Genomic DNA, 18,546 nt, shown 5'->3' on the forward strand with positions numbered 1-18,546 from the left:
TAATATAATCTAGGATTACAATGTTAGACCTCAAGAATTAGATCCTCAAGTTTGATAGGAAATTAAATTAGCTCCGTAGAATATTGATTTTTTTCCTTCGAATGTTCGACTAATGCATATCAAAGAGATGATTAGAACTTACATTATCAAATAAATTACAAAATTATCAGAATCTATCGATAATTCTTAAGATGATAAGAGTCGATATACCTTAATGTTTTCTACTATATCAGATCACATCTTGCGAATACAAGTACGATAATATCCACCTTTAATAAGGTTTTCTTATGGCACACATTTGAGTTAAAACATGCCTTTTTTTTTACTGATATTTTTTTTTCGTTTTAGTTACGCAATTTCGGGCGCGTGCCCGTCAGTATGCAGTCGGACGCCCATATGTCGAATGAACAGGCAGTTATCGCCGGTAAATTTCGACGCGCGCGATATGTAATATCAATTAAAGCGCACAGCCATAACTATGCTGCGAGGGGGAAAGCTCGTGTCGAAGTACCGTAGTGAATATTTTCCAATTCTGTGCGCAGTTGGGGAAAAAAAAATCACGAAAGAGGTGAAAAAAAAAACGGGACAGAGATAGAGAACCAGAAAGAGACAGAAGGGGGAGAGAAAGGGAGAGAGAAAGAGAGAGAGAGAGAAAGCGAGCAAGCGCACCCGTTTTTATTGAGTTTGCAAAAAACATATTCGTTTTCCGCGTACTTCCGCGAACACCTTCCGCTTTCTCCCTCTCACCCCCTTCCGCCCTTCCCTATCTCTCTCTCTCTCTCTCTATACTCGTTTTTCTATCCTCTCTATTGGCAGTGACGTCCTATCCGCCACGCCATCCACCAGAAGAGAGACAGCTCACCTAGTAGGGGAAGATAAAACAATTTGATAAATCGCTCGTGGCGCGAGGGGTTGCGCCGCCCTTTACTCCCGTGTCATTGTGTACCGTGAACTATATACACACGCTATACTCGTTCGGAAACTCGTCGTGGGTTAACCGTTAAAGCCGCGCGGCAGCGTACCGTACCGTAGATAAGTGTTAGGTATCAACTTGTTGCATTAATTACAGCGGGAAGGCTATTAGCCATCGATTCGCGCGAAACCTCGCCACTCTATATAGTTAGCTCTCTTCCACGTTTCTCCGCACGCGGTCGCGCGCGCGCGCACGTTGTATCCCGCTCGCAATATGTATCCCGTAATGTATATACACGTCCAAACACAGATGCGACACACGGGGCCACATAGTCTCCTCAACTTTTCGCGTCACTTCTTCTTGCGGCGCGACATGTAACTCAAGTGCGACACACCGGAAAGTGTACACGAAGAAGATCCGTGATCGACATCGAACGATGCCAGGAATCGACAATGAAAATGATTTATCAGTCATATGATTCCGTATTATTTTTATGAAATAACTTGCGAATAAAATTCGAAAATTAATATTATATTTAAGAGTAAATAATTAAAAGTTGTAAAATTATAATTTAAAATTATACAATGCTCCAATTATTGCGTTACAGCTTGTCAAATCATTTTATTCGATAATAAATCATGTATAAATTTATGTGTGCGGATTTCATTGAGCAAATAATTACATATATAAGATACGCATAATGTTAATAATTAATGCATAGGGATAATAAAAAATTCTCTAATCGAGAGGCGCACGCACCGATTAATCTTGCACGGTTTTTTTTATGATACCGCGTAGTAGGTATATTCGCCTCGGATGCAGTTTAAGCGAAAGGAAGGTGTTTGCAGGAGCGGATACGTGAACCGGAAGTGGTCGCTAACACCGCGCCTGGCTGCCGGCAATTACGCGAACCCATCTCTATCAACTCAACAACGCGCGCGAGTGTAAATTCTCATGTGTATTTAGGTCCCTAGTCTGGATAGTGCGTGTATGCGCGTATATCGTGACGCGGTTACTCCTCGTATGTCTTATAGTGCGTGTTGTGCATGTGCGTGCGCATATGTGTGCGTTTGACCGCCCGATGAAAAGAAAAAAAAAAAAGCGCGCTCTTTCTCTCTCGCTCTTTCTTTCCCCTTCCGTCCCGGCGGTCGGCTCACCTTGATAATGCGAGATATCACGCGAATGCACACGTAAACACGTGCACACATTTCGTACGTGTAGGTGAGACGGCAGGAGAAAAGAGAGGCCAGTAGGTATCCGTAATTAGAGACTTGCCGTCTGCTCCCATATGCGCGGTCGACGAATTGAAATTAATTATTCCGTTTCTCTATCTCTGATTTCACAATCGCGTAGTTTTTTTTTTTTTTTTTTTTTTTATTTCTAAAGAACACTCGATCAATGAAAAATCGCTATACTTTGTTGACTTTTGAAATTATCAAATAACCAAATCGTATTTGTGATGTGAAAGAGTGATCCGCACTTTAATCGTCGTACAAGTACATTTTGTAATGGTGATATGTTTGCGAAAATTTCTGTAGATAGGGATTCCTAGGACATAAACCAACCCTCTTCATTTCCCGAATGCCAATGTAGAACGTTGACATGCCAACGTTCGATTACAAATGAGAAAGGGAACACTCGATGCCCGCGGCATCATTAGCGCGATCGGAGTCGGTTTCTGCGACTCGCGTGTATCGATGTGTGTGTGCATATATGGTATCGAGTTACGCGCGTTAAATTCAAAAAGGTCGATATTTTGAAATGCCATCGCCAGGGGTTGACCGGGGGCTATTTTGAGTGTGCCATACGTAACTACATAGAGAGAGGGAGAAAGAGAAAGAGAAAGAAAGACAGAATGTGTGTGCATACATATGTGTCTGTACATGAAAGAGAAAGAGTGAGGAAGAGAGAGAGAGAGAGAGAGAGAGAGAGAGAGAGGGGGGGGGGGAAACCCGAACACACCACCCGTCAATAATCCACTGAATAAACTATCGTCTACCCCCGCCCGCACAAGCCACCCACCCGTCCACCACACAACTCCACTCAAGCGCCACGTACAGCCAAGGCATATATCACACACACGAGGCCTGCGCATGCCTGTATATGATCGTAGGTATCGTGCACGCATATATGGTACGGTACGTGCTAATATATATATAGCGGCCAGAGGCCTGAACGGACATACATTGAGCGCACGTGTATGATGTGGCGGGAGATGGGAGGGTGGAGACCGTAAACTCGACCAACGCAAGGTAGTCACGCGGAGAAGACGCGACACGATGGCTACAAACGGTCAAATTTTAGCGAACAAACTTACGAGATGAAAAGAAACTCGAATGTCGAAACTCTAAAGATATATTGCAATAATAATTATACGATTCTATTTCTCGCTTTCGAAGAATTGATAATATTTCAGAAATTGGCTGTTATATAATTTCAATAATATTAGCTAGGATATATATATATATATATATAAATTTTCACAAAATTTTAGTCAATCTTATGCATATCGCAAAAATAACTTTTCTCTTTCTCTCATCTCTGCTCTCTCGGTGGAAATAATTAATGTTTATTTAATTAGCTTCCTTGTTCGAGCTCAAGCGTCTATCGGTGCAACGCTGGCGAGTCACCTATATACGAAGAGCGCGATGTATTATTGACACCGCAACCCCCAATGTAGCCTGCCACCGCCAACCCCCTATGTGCGCACCCTTGTTCGGAATCGGACAGGTATATGCGCATATATGCACGCATGAATATATATATATATATGCAGACACACACACACATATTATATATATATATATATATATATATATATATATATATATATATATATATATGTGTGTGTACGTCTGGGCATTAGTACCGGGTGGCAAGTTGCAAACTGGCCAACTGCCGTTCTCGCCTCTCTTTGCGCTTACGACTGTCATACGAAATGTCGCGTAAAGTGCGGTCATTATGCGTCGCGGCGTTTAACTCGTCGCGCATCGATTTTTCTTATCGGAGCGTCTCGCGGCAAGAAAAAGAAACTTTGTCTCTCGTGCTTTAAAATCGCTCAAAAACTCGATATATCTCCATACCGTATCTTCCCTGTTTCTCGCCTTTACCTCATAAATTAATCATGTGGCGTTTTATCGCGTGACTACGATCGCGCAACTCGATCATTTCGACTTCGATTATCGATTTATCGGGAAAGTCACTCTATGAGCTGATACTTTTATTTTATTATTAATTCTATCCCAATATTTACATATAAAAATTTTTGAAACAGTAGATATGTCTTTATCATATTTCTTGTCAATTACGTAGCTTGAGGTAGGTTTGAAATTCGGGAGCTTTGAAACCCTTTCAGACAGTCTCGCGGCTAATTTGCCGGATCGTCTCGGTTACTTCAGACTAGCTTCGCTACGTCCCGAAGAGAAGCAACCGCATGACTTACCCGCGTACCTACGTATATGAATAATGAAATTCACGAGGTTTGGTATAATTACCAGCAGCGGAGCGTCGCATCCGGTCTCGATTCAGACGATCGTCAATTTTCGGGATAATCGGCGAATCCGGTCGACTGGGGTTCTGGATATTTTCAGGGACAGATTTAATTACGCCGAGGAGAGTCGGACCGAAGTCGGAGAAGAGCAAGAGCGGAGGAAATCAGCGGAGGGAACGACGAAGAAGGAGAGAAGACGCGGGAGGGTAAAGAGATGCCAGAGATCCCTGACTTCGTGCCTATCTTTGGATCAGCTTCTCCACCCTTAGTGACGAAGTACGAACCTACGTCGATTAGTCGGAATTAACTTCCAGCGCGCGCGTTCAAGCTTGCACACCCAAGAGCCCTTCGCTTGGCCCAGGTCCGGGACCGCGGATTACCCGACGATAAACGAATTCACTCGCTGTTAATTGACTTCGGGGAGGGTAATCACGAGTAAAACTTTCACGTCGCGCGCGATCTACGAACGCGCTTGATTGGCAGCGCAGCGGGAAGGAGCGATGCTGAGAAGACTGGGAAAGCAAGAAATTTATAGGATCGCGTCTGTGCTCCCGAGATATTCTTGAATTAAGATTCGATGCCTCGTTTTTCGCGCGACGCACAATGAAATGTTTAAATATTCGCATTCGTACGAGGACAAATTCGTCTTTTATCTAAACTTGTCTCACAGATAAAAAAAAGTCGCATCACATGTCGTCAGCCGTCGATGATTTAAAATCATCCGAATTAAAAAATTAGCATTTTCCTACAAGACTTTATATATGCTTATAGACTTTAAGATTTTGTAATATATAAATTGAGATAATTTATCTTATTTTATTACATAATGATGCATTTTATTATATCAGGAATTTTATGACATTTTATATTCGTATAATAAAATATTCGAAAAATGCAATTATATCACTTAGTACTTTCACTATATCAGATATCGGTAATATAATGTCCCTCGAGTGTCCTCAGCAAAATGAAACAAATGTTCGCTGATAATTGGTACCCTTTTTAATTTCATATAATGCATAAAGATAACTCATCCTTGTATCACTCTTGCAAACGTAACCGAAAATCATCGATGATTCACGATTCAAACTATACTACTGTCGTACGTCTTTGTCCCGAAGTACAAACAAGTTCACTGAATGTTACTTAAATACTGCTTCTTGTTAGATTTATCTCATTGTCAGTAACTTTAGTCTCTATCGATTTGTATCAAGTAGCGGACCGATTGAAATAGTCCACGATCAGGTTCAGTTTTGGTTCGAAAATTTTAGCACAGTAGTACGTAAATGGTTTGAAAAGTTTTCGACTAAGAAAACACAATTTTTTAGTACAAAATAAAATTGATTTTTCAATTAATCTCCTTTTAACTCAATACACTTAGAGCACAATGAAAAATATAAGGAACTAGAGAATAGATATTAGAGATAAGGAATAAGAATTTAGGAATAGTGCGTTTCAACTTTTGCAAATAGGTGGTGCAATGCACAATAAAAGAATAAGGAACTGATTTCTATTCCTCCTTTCTTAATTCTAATCATTAATATCCTTTTCTTATTCCTTATATTTTTCATTGTGTTAGAGCTCTTACTCCAACATTTTTCTAGACTTTTTATACCTTCAATAAAACACTTTTGTTTAATTTAGAAAAATAGTCATTCACAGCATTTTAGAATTCGATTTTTTTCCGAATCATTTTTTTCAGATTCGGCAACAAGAAATTGCACGAGCTTAAGCCAGGTTAGAAAACTTTTCAAACCACCTATCTATTGAGTATCTTTTGGTATTCGAAAGAATAGAAAAAAGAAAGGAAAAGAAAATAAAGAAAGAAAAACACAAGATGGTGTGGCCGTCTTCTTTCTTTTCTGTTTATATAATAAAAATCCTTTTCAAACAATAAGAGAGAAGAGAAAACTCGTTAAGCATTGCTACATGAAAAATATACTAAAATGTACTAAATATGGTCCCTTGTTCAAAAACAGTCGGTTTTTAGATGCGCAGATGTATAAAGTATAAACGGGATTTTTTAAAGACCTTTTGTCGCATTTTTATATTTTTAACACCTATCTTCGATAATACATATAAATTTTTTCTTTCTTCTGTTAATTTTTATAGAAACTTTAAACTATTTTTCGGCAATGTTCAATTTAAAATTATGAAAAAGATTTTTCTATTTTTTTTTACAAACTTATATCAGCAGTCTATGCCTGTAGTTCTATTTTCTCAAAAGATTTAGAACGAAATTATTTCGTTGCAATAATAGATAATTAAATGTAATTTTAAGGATCTACAAAAGATGTTGAAAATAAATTCTTTTATATTCGTTTTACTGCGTTTTTAAATAATTTATACACAAATTTATTTAATCAAGTTTAAAAGATTTTTCTTTCTCTGCAGCTTTTAAAAATATATAGAATTGATAAAAAATTAATAATATAGAAATTATATGTTACACATTAGATATAGGTATACACATAAAATATAAAATAAGAAGCAATGAAAAATTGGAGCTTCCTAAGAAAAGAGAGAAAATTTATCTCCCAACATTTTTCACATTTTTCAAATTTCCTTTACTATGACATGTTTATTTCAAACGTGTAAAGTATAGCAAGTTCGCGAATAATTCACAAAGCCATGATGAAAAGCTCAGAACGTAAACGTTTCAACGCGGTCCAAATCGCGGTAGATCGATACGTAACCGAAAGCGAACCGGATAGAGATCGTAGAGCCGACGCATTATTAAGCACGCGCGACTGCGATACCGGATTCAAATCGCCTCGACCCGCACAGAAGTCGTTTGCGGGTTAAGCGAAATCGCGAAAGTACGTAATCGCACGCATAACGGAGGTAGTGTTCGCCGCGCCGGTCGTCCGCGCACATACTTGCACGCACACGCGTGCTCGTACGCACGCACCGACATTCGCTTCGCCGAGAGAGCACCGCGACGATAAAAAGCACACGAGCGCATCCGCGGCTTCTTTTCCTTTTTTTTTTTTTTTTTTTATCGTCCCCTCTCTCCGGCTATCATTCGCTCTCCTCTTACTCCTTTCTATCTCTCGTTCTCTCTCTCTCTCTCTCTTCGTGTCTCGTCTCTCCAACGATCATGCGTACGCGCGCGCGCGTTCTATATGTGTATACTCGTGCTCGTACAATACGGTTCGTGTGCACGTGATGGTGTAAAAAGAATACAGAACGTTGCATATGGACGTCGCGGACGATGCGGTGTACCTTGACACGGATGGCTCCCTGAATCACCCGGCGGCTAGCAACAAACATCACCTCGCGCTATCAACACACGCCTACCGCCTAACACAACGCGTGCATACGTGCGTGCGTGAGCGCTCGCTCTCGCCCGTGCCCGTGTAAAGCGGTTGACGAACGGCCAGGCCGGCGACGTCGATAAGCCCATCATCAGGCTGCCCGGCCTGCCGACGACTTGGTAGGAAATTCCATTTCCTCCGATTCGTGTCGCAGTACGTGATTCCCGGTTGGTTGGTTGGTTGGTTGGTTGGTTGGTTGGTCGGTCGGATGGTCGTCGGGTTGGAAGCGAGAGCGTAGCGAGCGAGCGAGAGAACAATCCAAAGACTTCGGCCGCGTTGATTGCGCGGCTCTTTCCGCGATTTAACGCAGTCTCTATAGTCAAGTTGCTATTCTTGACATACGTGTGTATACGAATATAATTTTAGAGATTTTTCGATTTTTAAATTTGAAATTATTTCCTTGACGAAACACTTCGTGACAGGTGTTATTATATCATGCTTGATTTTATATTTAATCTTATCTACTTGAATAAAATTTTGGTAAGGTTGTAAATTACATTTTTTAATAAAATGAATGTGTATTGACATTGGACAGTAAAGAAATAATTCGTAAAAAGAGATAAAATATATATATATATATATATATATATATATATATATATATATATATATATATATATGTTGAGAAATGTGTGAAAATAAATATATGATGAGTGATAAGAAAATATTAATAAATATGAATTAAATATTGCAGCTGATATTAATAAATTAACATACAAAAACTAAAGTATTGGCTTCAAAAAAAGACTATTGAATTTTATATTCATGATTCTGTGAGACATTAAAGAATAACAGTTGAATATACGCGTCCCAATTTAAGTGGAGATCATCGGTAATTATAATACAGAGTCGAAATCTTGCATCTCAACTCCATAATCCTCGATATAACGAGCTTCTCTTGGAGTCTCTTTTCAGAATTATCCGTAAAGTGTAATAAAACACGTCAGTTAAAAGAAAATGAAAGTTTGGTAAAAGTCAACCATCAAGTGTGTAAATTTGCCGTAATTTTATCGATCGTTTGCTCATAAATATTTTTCGTTGCACTGTTCTTTCTCTCTATCTTTCTCTTTCTCCCTCTCTCTTTCTTCTTTGCTTCTCTTTTGGTATGCCACGCTGTTTCGGGGTCGGTAATATCGGTCTGTTCTTCTCTCTTGGCTTCTCGAAGGAAAAGATAAAAATAACCGTACAAAGAAAGCAGACGGGTGCTAGGGTAGGCGATCCCTGGACGTGAACAGAGAGAAATCTGTGACCATGGCAAAGGAAGGACGTGGGGGCGTGGTTCCGAGCCGAGTGCATTACCGCGGAATGCATTTTTGGAACATATCGCGCACCATTTTCGGGGTAATGTCTCTCGAGTGTAAAAAGCGAAGGCGAAGGCGATAGTCCATTCAATGTTCAGGTACGGAGCACGGTATGGTGCCTTTTCATAGTTTAACAAAAATATAACAAGTGAAGAACCGTGGAAAAAAAACGCTATCTCTTCTTATTCTATGCGATATAATTTAGAAAAATAAAGTAGTAAAGTCGTTGAAGGAAATTTTCATAAAATTTTTAAAAATTCACGAAAATAATATTTAGATAAAATAATAAAATACTTGGGCTGGAAACTTATTATTAAAGAACCAAAAGAGCCTTAATCTTCCGGATGTTTACTTTTGTATTATATCTTAGATTTTTTTTTTAGTTTCCATGTGTATAGACTCGTTTCTATACACATATATGAATGCAAAGTCTCATACGCATAATAGGGATTTCGAAAAACGTGCACGAAACGTGCCGTGGCGGATTCGAGGGACCCTAGGTCAGATATATTTGGAATGCGCTGTACACCGGCGGGAGGCAGACGGCTTTAAAACGGGGTGAGGCAAACCTATCGTGGGGTAGCTGGAAAAGAAGCCAAGTGCTTCTACCTTCTTTCTTTTTCTTTCCTTGTATTTTCGCCGTCTCACTCTATTCTCTTTCTTCTTCATAACACATATTCGTTCTCTTTCCTTTTTCTATCTTTCTCTGTCTGTCTGTCTGTCTGTCTCTCTCTCTCTCTCTCTCTCTCTCTTTCTCGCTGCTTCACTAGCTTAGTATACCGAACGGGCACACCCTTATTGTCGTGGTTCCAGGCACCAGCATACCTGATCTTATGAGAAATCCATACTGGCCCTTCAGTTCGGTGGGAATACTAGGGTTTCGCCTCGCACCCTGCAACGAATCTTTCTTTCTCTCTCTCTCTCTCTCTCTCTCTCTCTCTCTCTCTCTCTCTCTCTCTCTCTCCTCTATCCGCCAACTCTACAAAGCCTGTTACCCGCTTCTTTCCAATTCTTGTCGAGGTGTCCGCAGTGAGACTACACGATCGTGCTGAGACAGTCATAACGAGGACATGTTCTCGATGCAAAAAGCGCGGCGCCATTCTGCCTTCCGCGTCGCGAAAGCGCTATAACGATGCTGCTGTGATTAAGCAGAAGAAGGTAAGATTTCTATATTTTTAGTTCTTTTTAGTTCACAAAGGCGTAGCAATTATCTTAGAGCAGAAATAAAAAAAAAGCATCGTCTTCTTTTTAATACACAGAGAAATCAACAATAATATATTTAAAAGAGAATTTTTTTAATTACAACTTTATATTTGTAAATGTGACTTATAGCCAATAATATGATCGATTACTTTAGCAAAATACGTTTCTTTTCTTTTAAGTTAATTAGAATTCTAATTCTAATTAAGCAAAAAAGGAGAATGTAATTGTGATCAAGATTAAGCAATGCAATCAATCATTATAGTTGAAAGTATGGGTACAAAAAATGATCTGTGAGATAAACAGACTTCTGGTAAACATATTGCTACTACCTTTTACCTGATCGCATCAATATACGCTTCAATTAATTATGAAAAGAGTAGGGATGCCGGATATACGTAGAGCCGCAGAACGCAAAACGCTGAACGACCTTCGTAATTGGTAATTACCTTCGATTTTGATGACGATTTATTATAACGCTGCGTAATTGCGATATAATTGTGCGTTATATGAAAACACAATTTGTATTCCGCAGTGTCATTATTCGCCAATGACGTTAAACAATGGCGACATTAATTTCGCCAAAACATTATCAAGCTCGATATTCTAAACTTATTAAAAAATATTAGAATTTTTCTTAGAAATTGTCACACATGGACATTATAAACACTCCAATATTGATAAAGTTATTGATTAAATAGCGAAATGTCTGTTAATATAAAGTAATGTTTTTATTATTACATAAAAACGAAATTTAGAGAAAAAAAATTCAAAGAAGAAAAAATTATTAAAATAGGAATTGATGATGATGTGTATATTGAAAATGTATGAATCTGAATAGAACATAAATATCGAGTGACCAAGGATCTCTTTCGATCGACGAGATTACCGTTATGCATGAAAGCGCCTTACGTATGTCGTCGGGCCCTCAGGCCTTTACTGGCCCCGCCGAGCTCCGTAATTTAGCCTCTTAACGAGAGAATCGCACGCCCCATTAGCGTTCCCTCCCATGATTCCACGTGCCTTCCGTTGTGAAAGAATTAATTTGGAAGTATACGTGATCATTTCTTTTATACATGTATATGTATACTTGCCTCGTACATATATCTATATATGTATCATAAGTCACAAACTTTTTTTGTCTATTTTCGCAAAGAAATAATAACAAATAGATTAACTGAAAAAAAAAGTTGACTCATTATTTTATAAACTTATAAATTTTTAATCTTGGAAAAATACTGGAAAGAAAATTTTATAAACACCATAATTTCACCTTTTCATTTATGCCTGTCGAATAAAAAATATTTATCACCTTTATCTATAGATGTAAGGTAAATATATTATCGGAGTTATTCGATGGCCAATTTTTCAGCTATTCCGCCAAAAAAACGAATTGATTAACGTTTAAACGTCATACATGACAAGCGCAGCATGAATATAACGATATGTGAATAATGACGATTGGTTAGAGCGGACGAGTGAGGGGGGGGGGGGGGGGGAGTGAAAAAGGGAGATCTTCGATTTCATCCGATAATATACATCGCCGGTCCAAGAAGCGTTTAATTGAATAGCCGTTATTCGACGCGAATTATAACATGATTATTGCGGTGCGGCTCGTGCGGTGTTTCATGCACTAACGGCCGCGAACGTGGATATGGTCGAGCTAGATTAACGCGCGAGGGACGAAGGATGCACTTATACTGATTAAAAAAAGAAAAAAAAATGCGAAAATATACTTGTCGCTGGAATGCTTTTAACGAATTAATATCCCCCCCCCTCCCTTCCCCTCTGGCACTTTTGCGATACAATATTTACTTTTGCTCGGTAAGTCGTGTTTGTTCGCGTGTGTGTAGGCGGTCCCTATGCCGTTTAAATCATTTGTCGCAATTTAATAGAATGAAAAATAAATACAAGTAACACGAGCTTTAATTACGGCGTTAATTATCCTCGCTCGCGCTCAAGTCGCTGCTCCACCGGCTGGGAAGTAAGTTACGGGGTTATTATCGAATCTTCCGAAAATTATTCGCAAAAAATGCGACTATTAATCAACACCACTCGTTGTCACTTGAAGAAACACGAAAGTTCGCGATTTATGGTAAAGACAATATTGTTTCTTTTTCATATACTCTATAATAATTCATAATTTTATAATTTAATATTATATTTATTAATATTATATTCGCATTATTATCTTATCAATAGTGGAAGTATTTTAACGAATATTATCGCCGGAAGTTTTCAGGTTTATGATTTAGTCGGAAAAATATCAGGTTTAAAAAAGGTTTCCAGGTTTCGGGCAAAAATTTCCTAATACGACAAAAGAGGTAAATTCTCCGATAGGTCAACTTTGAAGGTTTTACCATCATGCGAACGCAGCGACGGGAGGCTCTCGTTGTCATCGTCAACGACGACGACGAAACGGAAACATGTGCCAGGATAGAAAAAGGACGACTGTGTACGATGGTTTAAGGGGAATAGAGACCGAAAGAGGCAGTGAGGAAAAAAAAAGAATGGACGGCGAAGGGTAGAGAAAGGGGAGGAAGAGATGCCGTTGTGGAAAAATATAACCTGTTGGACCGCAAAAGAGCGAGAGCCACGTAGGCAGGCACATGTTGGAGAGAAGGAAAAGCACAAGAGAGATTGGAGAGAAAAAGAGAACAGATCTGTGTGAGAGGGAGAGACCTCGGTAGAGTAGGACAGCCGCAATGAAAGAAGAAGGAGGAGAAACGACCAGGATAAATGCGTGAAACGGAAAGAGAGGGAGAAAGAGAGAGAGAGAGAGAGAGAGAGAGAGAGAGAGAGAGAGAGAGAGAGAGAAGAAGGACGCGTGCAGGCACCCCGACCTGCCTCAACTTCGACTCGACTTTCGTGGTTCGATTCTGATCTGATCGATCTAGCTCGTCGGAGGTAGCAGCACACATCCGTTAGTATTTACACTTTGCTTTCGCTCCCTGGCATTATGCTGTTAGTATATGTGCTGTTTTTCTCTGTTCGCCTCCGCTCTTTCATCATCCCCTTCTTGTTATCCTTGAAGTGTAACGAAACGAATCGCGCTTCAAGAGTGGAAAAGGTAACTTCTGTTTTTCGAAATTCCGAAGGGCACAATTTATTACATTTCTAATGTTATGCTTAACCAGGCACCTGATGGTAACGTTTACTGTTTCATTTCTCGACGCAAATTTAAGTCTCTATTCGTGTTTCGCGTAGTTGTTCATGAATATTATTTTGATATAATATAAAAATAACTTTAATAATATAATAATTCTAAAAAAAAAACCTGAGATTTTTTATGAAATAAAATATATATATATATATATAACGCTACAGAAAATATTATTCAATATTCTACTTTTAATGGGTTAACTTATCGATTGATTAAAAATTTGATTTAATTTTTACAGAAAAATGATTTCTTTTACAGAACTTGCATTTATCGGTCAAAATAGGCTTTGACATAAATATGAAACGCGTAAAAATGGATAAGCGCATAGTATTTAACATAAATATGCGATGAGAATCGAAACAGGTATGAGTGACGGCATGAAAAAGGAATATAATTCGGATGGTGTCATCGGGAGCAATTTACACTGCGCCGAGCACGTCGATCGATAAATTAACGAGGCGTGTTCGATATGCGCTCACATTTTTATCGGACCCGCTCGTCGTGGAACCGCGTTTCGACGGCTGTTATATTATCACTCTGAAAATCGCATAGACGGATATTCGAAAAATTGTTAAGAGGCATACTGCTGTTGTAATTCGTTTCAGTTACGGACGCTTGGTTCCCTTTTTGTGCCGATTTTCACTTTATCGGCCGATAAACGCACAGTTTTTTAATCACGCGATATGAACGAAGATTAACGACGAGGAGAAGGATAATGCTGTTTCGAATGTTTAGCAGTTTGTATTGCTTGTTTTAGTTCTATTCCCTCGATAGATTTGTTTAGGAATTTACTTCCTTATGTGTTCGTTAAATCTTGTTTATAAAAATATTTGAGAAAAAACTGCTTATTTACAAGAGATAGTATTAAATTGATATCAAAAATCTTCTTAATTTCGGCTTTATTATTCAGTCTTATACATGCATCATTTTATATTGCGTTTAAAATTAAAATTAAAAATTACTCTGATTACAAATAATTTGTTTTTTATTTCAATATGCATTTATCAAATTACAAATTAGTTATTGCTTTACATCAGAATAAATTAAATGTTTTACATAATTTTTAGACAAGGTGAAAATAATATATTCCGTAATTAATTAAAGGCAATAAGGCGGACGGCAAACACGTGCGCGAATTTGGAGCATATCTCGCGTCGCGAAAATACCATCCGGGGATTATCTTTCATTTAGATACGTGGGTCTAATCTGGCTCGGTTGCTACGACCGAGGAGAAAAAAGTCGAGATAAGTGCGATCCGACTGAGTTCGTCATTGAATTGCGCGATTCGCGCCGGACGTGTGTCATCGAGGTTCACGCGATGATCGTCCGTCGATATTCCCGATGATATTTCGAAGAAGTGGAAATTATTTACTTATGATACACGAACGCGAACTTAAAGAAACGATCGCTGACCTCTCCACGTGCGTGTCAAGCGTGCATATTAACAGTGTAACAGCATTATCAATATGTGCGTAATTATAAAAGTGAATAATATTGACAAAAATTAAACAGCGAAAATTAAACTTGTAGATTGGAAGAAAAATTTGTCACATATTCTAATAGTTTTGATATTGTGTACTGTGTGCTTTTTATTTATCACTTAAATAGATATTAACATATTATGTAAGATGTTTAGAAAATTTCATGTTAACTAAAAGTTTAATAATAGATTATTTGACGATTTTAAGAGAAAGAAGAGTTCTGAAATTTAATAGCTTTATTTTTATTTTGCTAAAATATTATTGATTAGTTATAGAATGCAGAGAGAAAAAGCGGAATAATAATTCTACAAAAAATAACGAACTTTATTATTACGGGGCGCTTTTTACGTCACGAAAAATCATTTTTTCTTGATTGTGCGAGAGCTCCCGTTTGTATCGCGAGCAAATATTATAATTAGACGTACGAGCTGATATAAAAGTCAAAGAGAAGCAACGAACGCGTTGTACGACGCATTTTTTCCGAATAATTTGACGCGTGTAACGCCGAGCTCTGCGCGGAATACAAACGGCACGAGAACAATTTTTTTGAACTCGGCGCACTTCACCGCACCTCATCATGTCGTCGCCGCCGCACGGGATTTACACAACTCTTTCAATTAAAACTTTTCTGCAGTTTATCTTCCCGCGCTGCGAAAAAAATTAGGTTCCACGCGCGCAGTAACGAGTTCCGTTAACAAAACGCACGGTTGTTTCTGAGCTTTTTGAGCTTTCGCTGGGGAAAAAATCCACCATTCGTCACGCATCATAAAGAAAAAAAAAAAAAAAAAAAAAAAAAGAAAAAAGAAGAAGAAAGAAAAAAGGAGAAAGATTAAACAAATAAATTAACATCGTCAAGGTTAACGCGAAATTAAATAAAGCTGTCGCTACCTGAGCGTATCCTCCCTTCATTTAATGTTTCCGCAAGGAAACTTTAACCTTGAACTCGGCGATTCATTATTTCGTTGGTGGTCCAACGTTTCTCCTTCGTGTCGATAAACCGGAAAAACATTATCTAACTCGGCTCGCCGAGTTGCCTCGTTCTCTCTCCTTCACGATGAAAAAGTACCGATATATCACGTGGCACGATATGAACGTACGTCTATATATACGAATATACGTGTGTACGTGTTGTAAATATGTGTATGTGTGTACGTATATTAAAGACTCACCTTGTGGTGCTGCATGATGGCAGTGGACTTTCGCTTGGCGGACATATTCAGTTTGCTGGGATGCCCCCTCTGTTCCCCCTTGGTGAGAAATATCTGCCTCGACGGTCTCTATCGGCCTGTCCGCCTCTGTCCTCCTGTCTCTCTATCCTTCGCTCTTCCGTCTGTTTTTCTCTGCTACTGACAAGCCATAAGCGAAGGCACGGCGACAATCACGAGGAACACAAAGGCGGGGGACAGGCAGAAGGGGGAGGGGGGGGGACGCAAGAGCGCGAGAGTGACAACGATAGACGAATGCACGCGGTGACGCACTCTCTTTCTCGTCCCTTTCCCGTTCCCGTTGTTTCCTCTTCTGTCTCCTTTCTTCGCTTCCGCCCGCTGGCTTCCTCCGGCGCGTGGTACGATCCTACTCTCGCATATAGAGAATGAGGTGTTCTCTAGTGCGACCGGCACGTCGCGAGTAAACTTTCTCGGAGTATCGTGTTTCGTTTCTGTCCTTCTCTCTCTTTCTCTCTCTCTCTCTCGCTCTAGCTCTCTCTTTCTCTGTCTCTCTTTCTTTATCCCGCACGCGCGCGCGCACGGTTGCACTCCGTCCCACCTTGCGCTCGCAAACTTCAAGCTCTCACCCCGCGCACACCACACGGCACACGGCGGCGCCACGAAAGTTCCGCGATAAAACTCCCCCGCGCAGTTAGTTGTTGCAGTTGTAGCAGGTGTCGGCGCCGCGCGAAATTAAAACAAGCCCGCGCGTTACCGGAACAACCGAAAGAATGTCTGAACACTTCAAACTGAGAAAAGTCTGTTTTTTTTTTTTTTTTTCTTTTTTTTTTTTTCTTTATATTGTCTCCTTTCCTTCACTCTCCTACGTGCGTTTCACTGTTTCTGTTTGCTCTGTCGTCACGATAGAGGCGCGCACAAGGCTTCTACACAAAGTCCATTAAACCGATGAAACGGTATAGCGATCAGCTGATTAGTTCCAAACTCTGAATCATCACACGTTTAACTCCGATGGAACGAATAGTTCTTTCGTATCGAGTTCTTTCACAAACGTGAAGAGAAGAACGGAATCTAATCTGGACGATCCTCGTGTTTAAAAGTTAGAACGACGACCGTTTGATAACTCGCTCGTCGAAGATAAACCGAGAAGACTCCCGACGTCCTAGTCACCCAATCTTGTCCGCTTTCTGAGGAATCCTTTCCTCGATAAGGAAAATCGAGCGCACGACCCGTCGTCTGCGTGTCCGCCCGCTCTCTGTGTCGTTTAAAGCGAGAAGTAAGAGTGCTCCGCGCTCGCTGACGTGATCACAGAATGTCCTCGCATTACGAACGCTCACGGCGAACTGGCGGCTGGCGACGCGGCGACGACCTCCTCTTCTCCTCGCGCCGCTGCGCCGTCGCCTCCACGCCTCAACATGCTTCCCCCCCTCCCTTCCTTCTCTTCTCCGGTGTCCTCACCCCAGACCCACGGTAGAGAGCCTCACACCACTACCTCGCTTCACCCATACCCCACTCTCTCACTCGCCGTCAACTCATCCCCCTTCCGTCGGTTCCTCCCTCTCTCCCGCGGAATCCCCTCGCCACAGTCCTTCGACGACCCGCACCGCTCTCTCACTCCCCAGCGGCCCTCTTCGAGCGCGTCAACCCCCCTCGCTCCCTCATCCCCCCCTTCCTCACCGCGGTCGTCTCTCTCTCTATCTCCGTTTCCCTCTCGCTCTTTCACGTTCCTGCTTCGCTCGTCCCAGCGCCCTCGTCGGCTCCCCCTCGACCCTCCCCACTCGGTTCAGTGCGGCGGCGGTGGCGGCGGTAAGGTAGGGTCTGTCACCGTCAGAACATCGAGGGGGCCGTTGGACGAGTAACTCGAGGGGGAAAAGCGGGGCGGGGGGGGGGGGGGCAGGAGGAGGCAAGAGATTCAAAGGGGCGTAAGGGGCCGCTGTCGGGCATCCGGTGGCGCGGGGAGGGGAAAGGGTGAGGTAACGGGCGGCAGGGACCTTTCCGGACGATGAAGGTAGGGCGGAGGGAGAGAGGAAGAGGAGTAGTACAGCGTAGAGAGCGAGGGGCTAAGGGGTGCCAGCGCTCATCGGCCGAAGGGGCTTCTACGGGTGTGTTAGGCTTGTGCTTAGAAGGGTATGTGCCCACCGCTTTGCTCCTCCGATGTACATGTGCGCATTGCTACGTGGACGTACGGTATCTACGGTCTCTTCTCTATCTCTATCTCTCTTTCCCTCTCTTTCTCTCTCTCTCTCTCTCTTCAGCCGGCCTTCTATTCGAGTATGTTGCGCTCTATCTATACTGCTCCTCTGTTTCTCTCTCTCTCTCTCTCTCTCTCTCTCTCTCTCTCTCTCTCTCTCTCTTTCTCTTTTTCTTTCTTTTTATTTTTCTCTCTCCGTCTGTCTATCTTCCTCATTCTCGCTTTAATCTCTCTTCGTTCCTCCGTCTCTCGTCGTCTTCTCCTCGGCATCGGACTCTGTCCTTTGCACCATACTGTCACGCTAGTGCGCTACTACCGACGATACGT

At 40.9% G+C, this 18,546-nt stretch overlaps 1 protein-coding gene across 3 annotated transcripts in view; it reads right to left on the reverse strand.

Annotated features, from left to right (window-relative positions):
* Window positions 1–17,380, reverse strand: part of LOC140664594 (uncharacterized) — a 70,411-nt gene extending 53,031 nt beyond the window's left edge. For all 3 annotated transcript variants that reach the window (XM_072889832.1, XM_072889831.1, XM_072889829.1), the window contains exon 1: window positions 16,035–17,380. In XM_072889832.1, the coding sequence (XP_072745933.1) occupies window positions 16,035–16,079 (45 nt within the window). In that variant the 5' untranslated portion in view covers window positions 16,080–17,380. The remainder of the gene's footprint in view (window positions 1–16,034) is intronic.
* Window positions 17,381–18,546: the final 1,166 nt, after the last annotated feature.

This window comes from Anoplolepis gracilipes, chromosome 4 (assembly GCF_047496725.1).
Source record: "Anoplolepis gracilipes chromosome 4, ASM4749672v1, whole genome shotgun sequence".
NCBI lineage: Eukaryota > Metazoa > Arthropoda > Insecta > Hymenoptera > Formicidae > Anoplolepis > Anoplolepis gracilipes.